General features: G+C 36.0%; 1 protein-coding gene across 13 annotated transcripts in view; it reads left to right on the forward strand.

Annotated features, from left to right (window-relative positions):
- The window catches only part of baz (par-3 family cell polarity regulator), a 477788-nt gene that overhangs the window by 283160 nt on the left and 176784 nt on the right, over positions 1–17844 (forward strand). The window contains exon 1 of one of the 13 annotated variants that reach the window (XM_081740530.1): positions 23–506. The exons of the other annotated variants lie outside the window; for them this stretch is intronic. Coding sequence (XP_081596656.1) covers positions 321–506 — 186 coding nt within the window. The 5' untranslated portion in view covers positions 23–320. Of the gene's footprint in view, positions 1–22; positions 507–17844 lie in introns of those variants that run through there. 13 annotated transcript variants of the gene reach the window in all.

Below are 17844 nucleotides of genomic sequence, written 5' to 3' on the forward strand. Positions count from 1 at the left end.
TTCAAAAGAGGTTGGAAAGATCTGACGATGTACGAAGGAATTGGCGATACAACCTGAGGGAGTTAAAGAGGCTTGCAAGGTGCAGGGTGCAACTTCTCAAGGACAAGCAGGTATCGGGGCATTGCCATTTGATGCTGCTTTCAGACGCTGTAGTCACGGCGCTTGTGTAGCAATGATGCTTGACGGTCAGAAAAACGGAAGGATTTCGCACGTTTAAAGAAATAATCAGTGAAATCTGTAATTCCGCGTGTGCAGAAACTCGTTTTTTTGAGTGTTGGATTCTGGTGTTGTCTACAAGTAATGTGACTGTAAGTGTGCTCATGAAGTCCGGGTGGTATAAAAAGAGGCGTGAGCCTTCGAGCAGTAGCTCGGATTCGAAGCAAAAACCTCGGAGGAAAAAGACCTGCCTCGGAAGAATGTTTGCGTGGAGCAGATCTCCATCGACAATGGTATACTCGAGTCAGCCTCACCATCATCAATCGGCGACTGCCTACCACAGAAAATTGGTAAGGAAATTCTCAGTTTACTCATGCTTCAGGCGTTTCAATAGTGTTTACCTCTTTTAGTACGTATTCCATTAGTCTTTGAGTAAAGAGTTAAGGTAGGTCTTTGTCCATTAGCTGATGTGTCAAAAACCCTGTAAGGCATGTAAATTCCGAAATAAGTAACGAAATATTACACTCAACGAATTAAAAATATCCATATGATTACAGAATACAAATACAAATGGGATGATTGTTTCAATTTTACACTTAATTGTGTACATTAATTGCTACATGGCGGGTTTAATTTCCGATGGAAGCTGATATTGTTCAGATTCCATGCTTAAGTGTAGGCAGTGGCTCAGTGGTAGTGTTCACCTCTGGTGCGTGCGGTCCCTCATTCGATCCCGGCTCAAACCAAGTAAACCATTTGGTGGACCAATACCGTGTGCATGGGTTTTTCCCGTTTTCTCTCACTTTTTTCATTCCACCATTTCATTTATTTCTCATCACCGTCTCCTTTAGCCTAACCGGCATAACTAGGGCGTAAATCTCACAAAGATTTCCTTTAAGTGTAAGTCCACGTTTCACGTGACCTCTGTGCAGAATAGGATGCTGTATATCGAATCAGCCAACCAATTAATTGCAATATAAATTTTTGTTTAGTTGGAAAACGTAGTGACTCAGTGGTAGAGCACTCATGTCTGTTGCGTGCGGTCCTTGGTTCGATTCCAGCTCCCGCCAGTTGGGTTTTGTACTGGACGAAGCACCGTATGCATGGGGTTTCTCAAGGCTCTCTCGTTTTCTTCCATCTTTTCATTCCACCATTTCGTTCATCATCGTCTCTCTCAGCTTGGTAACATATACGTGAGACATTAAAGAAGAGTAAGAAAAAAGAAACGCAATAATGACGCAAGAAGGTAAAGAATGCTAACCACTTCTAAATTTCATAAATAGCAGATCGGAGAAACACATGGTGACAAAGGAAAGAAAACATAACGAGACATAACGAGAAAGACCTCTCTCTTCACCTGTACCTCGACCAGTAGCGGTTTTAACAGGTAGGCCGGGTAGGCAGAGCCTACCCAAAAATTCTGAAAATATATAAACGCTAAAAAATACAATAAAGAGTAAATATATTTTCCACTATTTACATAAATGGTACATGATAATTATTTAACAAATAGCATAAACCATTACTATAAAAGTAATTCCCCATTGTCATTAATCAATAAAATGTGTATATTTGTCCATAAGCGAAGGAGCGGGATTACCCTAAATTAAAATCCTAAAGCCGCCCCTGGCCTCGGCCAACCTCTTGCTGAATTTACAAGCAAGTTTTATCCGAATTTGCTTTTTCTAGAAGCCAGAAAACCAGCAAAAGGACTAAGAGAATTTATACATATGGTAAGTATGTACTACGTTGAAACACATTTGTAACACTTAAACTAATGGATAAAGAGTGATGAAATTTTGTAGCGTGCAAATATCGATGCGGAACAGTGACATAATCTGCAATATCACCTGATTAACAGTGTTACCATCCCAGTATAAACTTAGTTTTTTCAAATGGCATTTCGTGAAGTTATTACGTACTTCAAATTACATACTAAAAAAAACTGACAATACTACTTCTATTATTAAGTGTTACAAAGTTGCTACATTATCACTAACATCCGTAAACATCCATAGCGAGTAAGATTGACGTGTGAATGCACAGCGTTAGCACCTTAATGTCTAATCTTGTGACTGTGATATGACGTACAGTGGAAAGAAAGTTACAAGGGAGTAAAAATGATACTTTTTACAAAAGATTTTTATTTCAAGAAAATGCTTAACATCGTCTGTGAGTTTTCTCGGGATACTCTCGTTTTCTCCTACATTCTCATTCCACCAATTATTCCATCATTCACATCAGGGCTGGAGGCCTGGGGCGAGAAAAAATCTGTGGCCACTGCTGACTTTGTGACGACACTTACACCAATATTTTATGAGACGACATCCCACAGTTCATATAAATTTATATAGCAATTAATAGGCTACTAATTCATCAAAAACTATTTCGAACAGTGCATCAAGATATTACCTTTTATTATATCGCGTAACAAATGAAACATTTATACACCTTAAAAGTTGTGCATGTAATTTACACAAGATGGATCCGGAATTATATTTTATTGATATTTTGTTGCTATGACAACGAATCTCTATTTTAGCACAAAACAGCAACGTATATCAACAGCAAAGCAACTACATTTTTATATATCCTTTTTATATATTTCTTCTTCCCTTTCTTAAATAGTTTGTGCATCAATTGCAAGTACATTCTGCTCAGAAAAGTGAAATACATGTATAAAATACAAGCAAAAGTATACTCATATCGTTACAACTTCACCTAATATATTTCTGTGAAAGTACACTAGGAAAGTGGACAGGGGTTTCCAATCTGATCAAAATCTCAACTAGCTATCTAAAAAGAACCATGAAGATACTATCATCACCATAAAATAAAATATGACCAAAAATATGAAATACAGGGTGGCCCAAAAGTAGGTATACATCCCTGCATTAATAAAGTATAACATTCTAGCTTATAGGTTTATTTGCATCTGCTGTTCGAGCTTAAGATGTAAGTAAAAGACATTAAGAACAATTGATAAAGAAACTAAGTCTACCTGATGGATAACAGTAAGAAATGACATAGAAAGCAATGAGCTGATCAGTACGGAACTGTATACCTACTTTTGAACCACCCTGTATTTCATATTTTTGGTCATATTTTATTATATGGTGATGATAGTATCTTCATGATTCTTTGTAGATAACCAGTGGAGATTTTGATCAGAGTGGAGGCTCCTGTCCACCCGGGCCTATAGTCCCCCTAAGTCCCCCCTTAATCCGGCCCTAATTCACATACCTTAATAATCCGTCTCCCTTAGTCTTAACAAGTACAATCGTGGGACGTTAAACTGAAAGCTTTCATTTCATTTCAGTTTTCAAAGTGCATATATAAGTATCACATCTAAGCACTAGGAAATTTTTTTTTTTTTTTTTTTTTGCTCAGATCGCGCCTTTCAGTTTCGGCACCTGAAAGTTTAACCGAAACAGGGCTATCATCATTGCAATCTTCTTTGCTTTATTATTTTTCATCATTCATTTGGTTTACAATTTGGACAAGGGAGGACAGGGACGAGGGACGAGGAAAATAAATGTAAAGATTATAATATCGCTTACAGCAATTTGATGTCTCAAACCGTTCCGGAAGAATGAAATACATGGTTACAGATGGGTAGATCGCCGTCAGAGTTTTAATTTCTGTAATTACGTGCCTAACATTCATTTAGATTTTTTGTAACAGTAACAGATGATCCCTGAAAGTGTGCTTGTCTTAATCTTGAAACTGTAAAAGGGTTTAGAAATAGTAGGAGGCAGCTGTAGTAGCCATGTCCTCTATTACACTGAAGATTGTTAGAAGATAAATAAATCGTATTAATCATTAAAGGGTTTGCACTAAATTAAACACGTGGTCGTGACACAGCATAATCAAAATTGTGCGGGTCAGAAACCCGAATTCTCCAGTGTTAATTATTATAAAGTAAAGTTATTGTAAAAAAGTAAAACAACACGGATGTCCACACAATACGGAAATTGAATTAAATCAAATTAGGACTTGTATTAGAGGCACATAGTGCAAAACGGGAGCTCGGAACAAACCAACGTACCCCGATGTCGGGTTTACGCGAACTGATTAAGCTTGTCATCAAATAAATAAATGAATCATCATGCGCGTGTACATTTTGAAATTATATTACCAGTGTCGTCTTGTTTAATATGACTTTTCTTTGGAGAAATTGTAAGGGAAATGTATTTATTAGGATTTTACTTGTTAAAAATTCTTTCAGATATGAGGAAATATTAGTTATCTTTTGAAGTACTTTCCTGTTATTTGATTTTTAAAATCTGAACTTCTGAACTTAGTTCATAATGGACTATAGGTGGCCAGACTGCTTCTTAGTTGAGTGATATGGTCGGCTCTGGTTCCCGTTATTTCTGGCCTTTTAGACTATAATTCCTACCTCTTAATTAAAGTTGATCCCCTGCTTTTTTACGTTGGACAAACACAGGAAATTCTGCACATGTACCAGGATTTGAGACCAAGAAAATGTCCTTCAATGTTTTAAATAGATAAGTGAGAACTAGGCCTAGTCAATTGGGCCATATTCAGAGAGAATGTGTTAACCATGCGTTAGTTACGCGATTAGTGCCGTATTAGTTCAGTACTGAGGAGGACCGTGGTATTCAGAGTATGCTTGTAGTTCAACTAATAAGTTGATCTGGATATGAGTAATTAATATTGCCCCAATACATCGGGTGAAGAAATAAATGTGCCAACTATGGAAATCTAAACGTGCGCATGCGTAGTCTGTAAAAATAAAAACATATGAAATACGAAGTTCGAAATGTTTTCTTTGACATCACAACTACTTAAAAATAGCTACGAAATCGGATTATAATTAATTTATTCATTTCAGAGGGATGCATTTATGGCAGGAATTAGTGGAAATCAATTAATATTAGCAACAATAGGAGGATTACGTTGTAATTATAAGGGAAAATAATTTATCGATCAGTTGTATGCAGCCGTCAGAAAACTTGAAATTTTCTACTAGTCTCTCACTGTTCACTTCAAGAAACAGTTCTGCTATTGTAGAGGACTTAGCGTAATAGCTGCTTCATTGTTAATTCACCCTATGTGGTGAAATATAAGAAAGATAATTCATTGCCTTTGTGTTCTAATAATGTGTTTAATGTGGCTAAACCAGGGTACCGTCTGCTCTAAATTAATTACTAACGTGTGATTAACTTCGTCAACTGATAGGTAGGCTATTTGCTAATCAGAGATTCTAAATACACTTACGATAATCGTGTGTTAGTCAAACCATTAGTATGGTGCTAATCATACGTCAAAACGACTCTGCATATTGCCCATCGTGTTTAGGGAGAGAAATATTATTTGTTTGGGATAGTTCATTTATATTTGGTTAGTTTCCTTTCTCGAGTTGTCCAACGTGGCTATGTCCCCCCTTGCACTGAAGCAAAAACAGAAGAAAAAGAATCGGATAGTCGGTTGTTTACAGATGTTTCAAAGCGTGGAATATGACGTAATGTGTATGTATGCATGTATGTACATGTGTGAGTGAGAGAGAGTAAGAGAATATATAACATGCTGAAATTGCAATTGCAAACAAGAAGAGATTTCAAGCATAGGTAATGGTGTTGTGTTTACCTAAGCATCGTAATATGTACTACCAGGACATCAGAAAGTGACATGCCTTTTAGCTGCCCGCAGATATGGTAGGTACAGGTCTTCGCGGTTTCCGTTATCCGCATTAGTGTATATATATATATCAACAGTGGTGCTATTCTAATTTTTTATCAACTGGTTCTCTTTCTCTTCCCATATATATACAGAGAGAGAGGGAGAATTCTTATATTTCTTTTAGGAAACAAACCATACAAGGTACACAAAAGCATTTTTTTTTTCACTGGACACCACAAGCGTCTAGTAGAGACGTACACAGTAGCCTAATACAAGGTTGTGTGACGAAATTATATAGTAGTGAGTTGTCCACAATAGACTGTGAAAAAGTATTTGAAAGGCCTTCAGCAATTGGTGATAATGATGTTTCAAATATAAATGACGTATGTGGCCCGTTAAACACTGGTAAGAGACATGTTTATACAAAGAGACGTACAGGCAAGCCGAGGGCCCGCTATAGCGCATGCTTAGCACCATCGCAACCGTAATGAACAGATTCTGCCACGAAGCATACACGACAGCCCAGTTGTGCCCGAGGCTCAAGCAGGGAGGTAATGGTTCCTGTGTGGGATATCAAGCGTAGACATCATTCAATGGCTAGCGGACGACCATTTGAGTGATGCTGGCCGCGGACGAATAATTGGATGATTAGAGCTAGGCTGATCCCAAGTGGACGTGGCATAAGAATCCAATGTGAACAAAAGTGTTGTGTCAAGGCTGTGGAGTCTCTTCCAAAATGGACATACAGTCAGTAGACGTCTTGAAGGAGGTTGTCGAGGAAGACGTCATCCGCCGATGACCGGTTTCTCACAATTGTTGCCAGATGTAACCGTCAAGTGTCATGCTCTCAACTGGCAAAGGTTTGTTTCAAGCGACGGTACAACATATTAGTTGTGAAACTGTTCGTCCCCGGCTCAATACAGCAGAACTGTATGCCAGGAGGCCTGTACTGTGTGTGCCACCGAAACCGGAGCACAAACGTGCGCCTTACACACGATGTCAGGAACATGTTCTATGGGAGAACACAAGTGAACGCGCGTTATGTTCTCCGATGAGTCTCGATACAAGCTGTCATCTGATTCTGCTGGTCGGACATTAATGTGGAGAGAACCAGAAACACGCGATCACCCAAACTTCATTGTTGAACAGCCGTCTTTTGGCGGTGGTTCCATCAGGGTGTAGGGTGGAATCATACTGGATGGGAAAACAAACCTCAATATTGTGAAACATGGTACTTTGACGATACAACGGTATCGGGATGAAATTCTCCGTACACATGTGCGCAATTTCCACGGAACCTTTGCTCCGGACTTCTTGTTTAAGAATGACAGAGCCCGCCCATACGGTGCATATCTTGTATCTGGATACCTGGAGAGCAAAGTCATTACGCGCATTGCAAGGCCTGGATACTCGCCGGATTTGAATCATATCGAGTATGTGTGGGATGCTCTTGAGCGGCGAATAGCGCAGCTCAACCCACCTCCACGCACTCGGCCTGAATTGCTAACGCCTCTTCTCTAGGGCCATCTGCTCCAAGACTTGATCAACACTGATTTACAGCGTGGAGGTCAGATGTCGTGCCTGTGGTGACACATCATATTGACACTGCCCACACTGTCTATGCCTTCGCACAATCCAGTTTTACATGTCGAGGTATCGTAGTTCTGAACTCTTTACCCATCCTAACTGTATTGTTGTCCTTTATTTATGCATTGTTGTTGCATTGTGCATCTGCACAGTCTCTTTGTTGATTATACTGGATGCAGTATTCTTGTTTCATTTTCTGCTACTTCTTCGAGTTGCTTACGTTCTGTCGAGCAGTGTAAATAACCCTCACCATTTCACTCATATAATCCCAGTTTTCATTCTTGATATCTGAGCAATCATTCTTGATACCATCTCATGAGTGTGTTTATGTCTGGATATAACAAACGGTTTTGCAAACTCAAAATATTTTAACAACCGGTATAGCGGCAAAGCACTTACAATTGCTTTGTACTTGCGTTGCTTACGGTCCGCAAAATTTTGCGAAGATCTGTACGGAATATGGTATTTATAAACGGTGATAAATGTTCTTCACTGTGTTTTTACAGTCACTGCATTAATTTATAGTTTATAATACTATGAATCATGTCACAGTAAAATAGGACCTGTGATTCAACAGTTGGGTGAATTAGTGTTGCCCATGGGTAGTGATGGGTAAATTCCCGGGAAGATATTTTTCGGGAATTAACCCTGAGAAAATTCCCGGGAATATTCCCCAAAATTGTAAATTCGTTTCTTATCAGCAAATATTATTACTGTTATGTCCAGAGGATATTTCAAGATGTATATTCTGAACGGTATTATGTTTTTTATTAATATTTTGTTATATTTAAAGAGTACGCATAAATGCATATTTACTTACAATATGTTGTATGCAAGTAAATATGTGAAAAATGGTATAGTAAGTCCACATACTTTTACACCGCTAAACAGTTTAAATTAAATGTAAGTGGATTTTCTAAACTTGACTCTACTATTGATATTATGAACATATTAAATTTTTAAACGTTATAACAAATTAGGTTGGGTAGCTGTCAAAAGACATATGTCTCACCATGTATCAGAAGACACATTTAGGCCTACATGTTTATGTTCACAATATTTGCAAAAACTGACCTAGTTTTCTAATTTAGTACGTAACATGACCTTTCTTCCTATCTGTTTCTCCAAATTTCATACGTTAATTCACATATAAGAGAAGTGCGAGGACCTTTTGAGAAATTCGAGTCAGAGACACGACACAAACCGACGTCTATTACTAACGGTGGTTTGGTTGAATTGATAGTACCGTACTTCATCTCTATTTCTACATAATTTCTACATTACTTTACGAAGTGGCTCCTCCTCATCATTTGTAAATTAGTACTTTGCTACTTTTTAGTGCAAATGAAAATGGAACTTAAAATATCATATCATTAGTTATATAAAGTACTGTCAAAGAATTTTATCTCTTTAATCCAAATTATTTAAAACCTAGACGTAAATCATAATAAATGAAAATAAAGTAATGAGACACATGGTTCTTATAGTTTGGAAGATAAAGTAAAGAAATGGAAATAAATTCTTTCCCGGGAATATTCCCATTTTTTTATTTTCCTTCCCACCGGGAATATTCCCACTGCCCATCACTACCCATGGGCCGCAGTGGTTCACGATAGAGCGTTCATCTCTGGTGCATTTGGTCCCTGGTTCGATCCTAGCTCGCGCCAAGTGAACTTTGTGGTGGACAAATACCGTGTGTGTGGGTTTTCTCAGTGTGCTCCCGTTTCCTCCCACTTTCTTAATTTCACCATTTCATTCATTTCTCATAATCACAGTCTCCTTTAGCCTAGACGACATGATCCAGGGATGTAAAACTTAGATTTCATTTTTTTGTTGTTGTTGTTTACACTTTTTTTTTTTTTATAAAGTTCGTCCATAACTAATATGTGGTTCCACAAATATTAATGCTGAAATCCATATATGCTTACAGCCTTGTCCTATGTTGAAGTAATTAAATTGAAATCACTTAGTTTTAGGTTGCAATTAAATCGTCAACTATAGCTTTAAATCCAAGGATGCTATAAAATATATTTTATAACATCCTTGTTTAAATCTGTAAATTGGCTGCACAGCACACTAGTGCCATCTGCTGGCGTCAGGCGAGCAACGCTCGTACCAGAACGGTACCTATTAGGAATTGGCGTTATTTGTAGACTGGGAGTTTTCCTTTAATAATAATAATAATAATAATAATAATAATAATAATAAATAATAATAATAATAATAATAATATAATCTGTGCCATGAACAGCCTAACGGCAAAAATACAGCATCTTATCAAACAAAAATAAACACACTGCCTACAATGTAACCTACCTACTAAAACAATAAAATATAATGACAAAATAAAATAGGATTGGATTAATAATTCCTTGTCAAATTAATATAAAGTCTCAAAATACATACATTGTCAAAAATATTACAAATAATATTTGTCAAACTGTAAAAAACTTCTATGCTGATAAAATGAACTAAATTAAAAGGTTCGGCCAATCTTCTCAAAATTACAGATTTTTGATTGAAAGGAACTAACGTTGATTCATTTCTCGTATTATACATTGGTACCCTCCACTATGATATCTATTGTATAGTATTTTCTGAATAAAATCTCTTTCAGTAAGTTTTCTCCTGTCATTTAATTCCTGTAATCCCCAAAACTGATTCCAGTATTCATAACTATGTAAGTAGTAATCTCGATTCATTTTACGGCATAGTAGCCTAATAAATCATGTTTGGACTGACTCAATCTTGTTTGTCAATGTTATGTCTATATTATTCCAAATAACTACACCCAAGTGTACTCCTGATCTTGCAAGCATCTTGTATAAATATATTATTATTATTATTATTGATGATGATAAAATATGTTGCAAAGGTTAGCATCCTTTCTGTTTCAATCAGCTGATAACAGCCCATTTCTCCGCCCTACTCCTCTTTTAAAAACCTGATAAATGTTTAAAGTAATTAAATTATACTAGTGGCAGTCAGAGGCTTCCACGAGTCCATTGGGTGATTGAAAGTGTGTATGTAGCGAGTGCCCTTGATCGCTGGTTGTGTTGTGCCCAGGGGCAATCGGTGAGCGAGGCAAGCGAGAGAGAGAATGTCACTTGAATACCTCGGGGGCCAATGAACTCTCTCGCTCAGCACTCAAACAAGCCCAAAAATCTCAGCTGGAAAACCAGTCTCTTAACAACACATCATCACTTACTTTCTCTGTTACGTGAATGCATGTTACTAAGAGATTTGTGGTTTAAATCTGTGTAGAAGATCGTTAGAAATAATCTACTGTCCATCCTAGCTTGGGAAACAGAACTTAAATAAAAATAAAAACCCAGGGGCGGCTGGCTCTACCATATCTGCAAGACGTGCCTTAGCGCGGGGCGGTAAAATCTGTAATAACTATATTATTTAAAATGCATATTTCTAGTTGGAAACAGACTTCTTCATGACGGTAGATAATTTACTAAGCTGACCTTCTATTTCAATGATACATTCATAAATTGCATTAGTTTAAGGTCACATGGACAGTGCTAAAGCAAAGGTGAAAAACTCCAAGCACGAATTGATTGTTGTCAAATAGAGGTACTCAATTCTCGAACAGTAGCGAACAACTGTTCCATTTAGTTAGTTATCGTAGTTTTGATATGAAAATTAGCCTTATCTTTGTTACAAACAAGTTCCTTATCATTGAAGCTGGAAACAAGTTTTTTTTTTTCTAATTTTTAACAGATGTAGAAGAAAAATCAAGTAATAAAGATAAAAGAGAGCTAGTTGCACTGAAATTACGAACTGATATATTGAAATTGAAGCTCGATATTGAATTTTATAAAAGGTGTCATCATCTTTCCTCTACAGGTGTTTTTGCTTTGTCATTCACTAGCATAATACATTATTATTTAAAGGGAAAAAAATCAGACACAGCAAAATTGCATTTGTAGTGTTCATGCCTTTCTTGGTGCGAATGCCTTTTCCTTCTCCTTCGTTGTTCACGATAGGGTAACATGATCGTCGTTTTTAGGATTTGTTCTTTCTGGAGAAAGGGAGCAGCACAAATAATGTCATTGCACAGGGCGGCAAATTGCCTAGGGTCGGCCTTGATAAAACCTAAGCAATGAAAAGTCTTCACTAGTTATCTGTGTAACAGTTTCAGCAACATTTCATTACCTTCCTCAGATAAATTCTCACATTATTGCCTTCATCAGATAATTGCATGTTTTATTTTTTATATTATTAAGCGCTTTCTTTTAAAAATAGTGGTACCGTGTAGCGTAGTTGTTAACGCTTATCTTTGGTGCGAGCAGTCCCGGATTCGATTCCCGGTGGAGACACTCGGTCGAAAAAGTGTAACAGCTTTTTCAGGAAAGTCATCCTGAGTGAGGTTTTCCACATTCACATCAGGCAAATGTTGGGATGGTACCTAACATACTGGCCGCTTCCTTCCTTCTCTTTCCTCGGATAGTGTTATCCCCGAGGGACGTCACCTCTCATACGTGAGGGGCCAACATAGCCATAGATACCAAAAACCCAGAAATCTAATCCTAATCCTTCGGAAGTAGAACTTGTGAAAAATGAAGAATACGAACCCATCACACTGCCTATCTACCTAAACTACGAAAGACAAGTTGAGTTAAACCAACTCCTAAATACAACTTCTTATGTAGAAAAATATACCAGTTTTAGAAGAAATACTTTCCCCTTTTGAATTTTTTCTTGGATTGATTAGTTTCACGCCTCTTTAGCATCAAGACTATACTATACGGAATTTACGGAGACGAATTGATGAATTATTACAAGGCTTTGTATCCGAAGTTATCATCTTCACCTGGCAACGAACCTGAGTCCACACGTTACGCATTCGTTTATGATAGATATTTTCTTCGTGTGAGACAAGATATTTTTCTTGTTGCGAGATATGAATCAGATGTTTTCCTTATTGTGTGATAGATAACGAGATGTTTTTTTTCGTATTAGATTGATATTTAGGTGTTTTCTTCAATATTTCTCGTCATGAGATAGATAATCAAGAGTTTTTTTTTGTGAAATATTTATTTATTTATTTTTGCGGTTGGGCATCGCTTTCTCGCTCTTTAGAAGTCATGAAATATGTAAAGCTGTCGAAATTTTTTAAAGTAAAAGTTTCGTTAATACGTATGCTTCAGTAACTCTTAGAAAAAAAAGTTTAGTTCAGTTGCTGAAAAAAAAACTCTCTACTAAAATACTGTTTTGCATAAGTTTAATAATAAATTATTTTTATGTTTACTGGACTGGCAATACTGTTTCGTGGATCACCACCCGGAAGTCACTACATATTTTAGCTCATTTCCTTAACTACTGCGCAATGAAACGTTATATATTATAAATATTGTACTATAAGATAGAGTAATGTTTCAGCTACAACACAAGACACTGATTCATTTGGTTGTGTCTTCTGGATATCGAAAAAGGAAACAAAAGAAAACATTTGATTCGTTTTTCAGAGCACACAAGATGGCACTTGCTGTTAGATCTTAATAGAAATGCTTCATTTTATGAAATGTTTATTTGAATGTGTAAAGTACTTTAAAGTAACGATCTTATTACAAAATAGATATAGTGTTTGACCGTTTTTCGTGTTATGTTTCACATTTTATGTAAATATTAATTTACATTTAAGGAAATAAATTTTGATAAGAAACTTGCGCAGAACGCGGTAACGCGCTGTAGCCAAATTTGTATGTTTAATTCCTGGATTCTAGCGTTGCAGTTTGAGAAGCGGAACTTAGCTATGAATTGCGGTAAGGGTCTAAAACTAATTTCTCCAGTAAGTATCCAACCAGAATTCCATGATTACTTCCTTTATTATCTAGCATCAGTAAACACTCGACACTACCTGGCAACGCCGCATTATTCAAACAGCGTTTAGCATAGCACCGAGAACACCTAGTGATCCACCTTAAAAGCAGTGTGTTGATAGAGCTAATATTCCTGATGTATATGTATACTCTCTGTCTATAAACCGTCTCGGTTGACTGGAGAGAGAAGAATTGTTGATTATGGTTAGAGCAAAATGGTGACACGTTCTATGCCCACCTGCTTTTCCGTATAAAGTCCCGCGGTTAGTCCACAACTAAAAGACATGACGCCCTCCGCGAGAGACAGACGTCGCCTTCGTCTTACAAATTAGCATCACAATAGGTGTTGCCTCATGAATTATTCAATATTTAACCATAACAGTCATTTTACTTTTTTGCACACCACTTGTTCAATAAATACTTTCAATACAATGTAGGCAAACTCAGCAAGTGTATTGGCAGATTTTTGGTTTCACTTCGCACACAAATAGCCTACAATCTCCTTTTCCGCATTTTCTATTGGTATTTCTCGTTTTCCATTTACGTAGGTTCGTTTCGTTTCATGGATACCGTTTTAAGGATATATATAATATTTTTTGCAACAAGTAGGGTGACCGTAATTTCGAAACCTAAAAGTGGAACACAATAATAATAATAATAATAATTAGTGGCGTGTTTAGGGAGCTTCCGGGCTTAATCTCCCCGAAATCTTACTATAGTAAAGTATATGAAACATCTTGCAGAATTTTCACATTTTCAGGCAAAGCCCCCCCCCCGAAAGTTAGCAAAGCCCTCCCGAAACAAAATCGTAAATACGCCACTAATAATAATAATAATAATAATAATAATAATAATAATAATAATAATAATAATAATAATAAATTTCATAGTAAAACAATAGTACAAAATGTAAATGTTGGAAACTGTGTTTATTGTGTAGTAGGAAACAGGTCCGGCTCTACCATATGTGCAACACGTGCATTTGCACTGGTAGGCATGTTTCGAGGAGCCACAATTCTGTGATAACTATGCCTATAATATTTAAAATAAATATTTTTTGTTGGAAACAGCCTTCATGATGATAGTACGTAAATTTAGTAAGCTGACTTCAAGGATCTTATAAAATAGAGGATCCGCCCATATATATCTTCATTCTATTAAATAATGAAGTCAAAAAAACAACCGAGCATCGGCACGTTTGATTGGCTACTCTCGTTTTCGCCATCGTCTGATTGGCTACTTTCGTTTCCGCCACGTTTGTTGGCTCAAAACATTGCGATCCTATTGGGTGGAGTGGGCAGAGTAGGGGTGGCGAAACTGTGACGTATGGCTTCAAGATTTTCTCGTAAGGGCAGATCCTCTATTTTATAAGATCCTTGGCTGATTTTATATTTGACTACTACGTAGTACATTCATAAGTCGTGTTTAGGTCGCATTTGTTTTAAGATGACATGAATAGTTTTAACGCAAATGTTCAAACAAATTGCAGCATGAATTGCTTGATTGTTGTCAAATACAAAAACTCAACTCTCGAACACCGTTCCATTTAGTTAGTTATCACAGTTTTGGTATAAAAATTAGTCTTGTCTTTCCTTATCATATTGAAGGTGGAAACAAGGATTTTTTTTTTTTTAAACAGATGTAGATGGAAAATCAAGAATTAAAGATAAAAGACCCACTTGCATTGAAATTGCAAACTGATACTTCGAGATACTGAATTCTATATATATATATATATATATATATATATATATTACCATCGTTCCTCTGCAGATGTGTTTCCTTTCTCTAACATAATACAGTAGCTTATTATTATTATTATTATTATTATTTTAAAGAAATAGACATAACGAGATTGTATTTGTAGTGTTTAGGTCTTTTCGAGTGGTGTGCCCTTTCCCTCCCCTTCTTTGTTCGTAGCATACTGAAAATTATGGTTTTCAAGATTTGTTCTTTCTGGAGAAAGGGGGGGGGGCGCCTAATGATGGCATTGCACGGGGCAGCAAATTGCCTAGGGCCGGCCCTGATTGGAAACATAATAAATCAGTGTTATATAATAAATGAGTATATAATAACATTACAATAAACCTTAATCATCGTGTTATTTTAGTGATAAAAGAAATCTGTGTCATAATACTGTAATTACGACATTAATTATTGAAACTGATTTACTCGTGTTGATTACTCCAATAATACTTGCTTGAAGTTCCTATTGCAATCAGTAGGTCAGCTTTGCTAAGTCACTACCGCTATACTTCCTGGGGCCGCGGTGGCTCAGTGGTAGAGCGTTCACCTCTGGTGCATGGGATCCTTGATTAGATACCAGCTCGCGCCAAATGAACTTTGTGGTGAACAAACACCATGTGCGTAGATTTTCTCGGAGTTCTCCCGTTTTCTCCCACTTTCTTCATTCCATCATTTCACACATTTCTCATCATCACGGTATCCTAGCCGCCATAATCGTGGGACGTAAAACTTAAAAATTACATTTCATTTTCATTTCCTAACGTTTCAGATCCTCGACTGCAGCACTGAGTCATTGTTATCCCCCTTCCATTTGTTATATAATAAATTTGTATAATAATACGTAAAGTTTTTTTTTAAATAAAATTACAATAGATGGTTGATTAAAATTATATTTTCAGTGTACGCATTTTCGTACACGGAAGGTGAGAAATAGTAAATAGGAAGCAACAATAACATATGGTTAAGGTTAGCACAACCTTTTTTTATTAAAAAGAACAACATAACAGCCAGTTGACCTTTACGTAAGCAAGCTTTTTGGCCCGTTGCTTTTACCAAACATAAACACATTTGGTGGCGTGATATAGAAAACGAATGCACAAACTTTCAAAAAAAAAAAAAAAAAAAAAAAAAAAAAAAAAAAAAAAAAAAAATTAAAGAACATTTTTATTTTATTTTTCTGCGAAATACGTCAGGAGTTTGAATTATATAAAAAGCACGGGCAACGCATAAATTATCACAATTTACTAGTTGCTTTTTCGTTAAGAGTCTTCATCCCGGCGAAATTAAAATACCGCTAATTTTACAGTAATTATGTGATATCTTCAAATAGATAAAAGATAATTGAAATATGGAACAAGAGCGCGCTAGACAATATTATTTTGCGTGAGGTACCGTTATCACAAGTCACCTAGTGGCTTTCCGTTTTCAGCTGTTTAGAAACGCGAAAATAAATGCCGATTTTCAAAATGGCTCGAAATCGAAAGCAGATAAGTGAGCCGTGATAACGGTTTCTCATGTAAAATAATATTGTCTAGGGCGCTCTTGTTCCACATTTCGATTATCTTTTATCTATTTGAAGATATCACATGATTTTGTAAAATTAGCGGTATTTTAATTTCGCTGGGATGAAGACTCTTAAATTATAAGTTTTGAATCAAATCTTCAGTGACTGCCATGGAATTTGGGATGCTTGCTTTGTAAGTACTTTTTTTTTTTCTTCATAATATTCCTTTTCGACTTTGGGGAGGAATTTCAGTAAAACTCTGCCATTTGGCATGTATGAGTAGAAAAGTTATTCATTATTGTGGATACAAGTTTCCTGGTGACACGCAACCCACTGTACAGTTCAGTTTCAATTTTTTTTTTTTTTTTGTACAATTTAGTCATAATAAATTGTATTTTAAATGGGGCTCTAGTTCTCATTTCAAGCCCTAATATTGAACTACACTCAAAAATTTAAGAAGGTTTATATTGCACTGTATAGCTTGACTTTAAAGAATTCACTTTACCTATCTGCTTATGTACAATGTATTGCTTTGGCATTTTTTAATATTTTACATTAGAAACTGAAATTTTCAGGAAAGAAAACTACATGCATTCAGTATATTTCTATGTTAATGGTCACGTGATTACAAACTTGTTTTCTTATAAGGAAGGAAGTAATAAGTACAACAGTGAATGTTTGGAGCAGATTTATTAAAAAAATAAAAATAAAAATAAAATAAACGTTTACAAAGAATTTACTTAACTTGTGTGCTTGTTAAATCCCTCCTCTGTGACATGCAAAGTCGTGCGTTCAGTTTTTGTTTAGCTGTGCTCAAACCTTATAACAAAAAGCATTCTGCAACAGGATATAAGTCATTAGTTTATCTGGCAACTAAGGCGCAGCTGTACAATAGACATTTTAAAATACATAACATGCTCTTTCAATGCACAACTTGTTGACCGATTCACTTAGCAAAATAAGAAGACATTATTATTATTATTATTAATTATTATGGTAAGGGCCATTGTGAAGTAATATGGCGCCTCTGGCTTCAAACAATTTCCGCGTCAAATTTTCTTCTTTGACGGTGTAGGTTATTTTTGCAGACAAGTAAAACTGTCAGATTCAATTCAACTCATTATGAACCCATCTGAGATTGGTATAATATGAGGTACAGTAGTAGCATACTCAAGAAAAAAAATATAAAAGTAATGTAAAAGTAAAAATATATCATATAAACATGTTGAATGCAGATCGCCATATTTGTCAGCTCATTAATTATATGGAAATTATTTTTTTCTTTGAAACTAATCGGAATTTTAATGATTTTATTTTATAGGTTTCTTCATTTAAAAAAAAATGTTCCTTAGTTCGTTTAAAAATAAATTTGTT

This window comes from Thermobia domestica, chromosome 15 (assembly GCF_964235325.1).
Source record: "Thermobia domestica chromosome 15, izTheDome1.hap1.1, whole genome shotgun sequence".
Lineage (NCBI taxonomy): Eukaryota > Metazoa > Arthropoda > Insecta > Zygentoma > Lepismatidae > Thermobia > Thermobia domestica.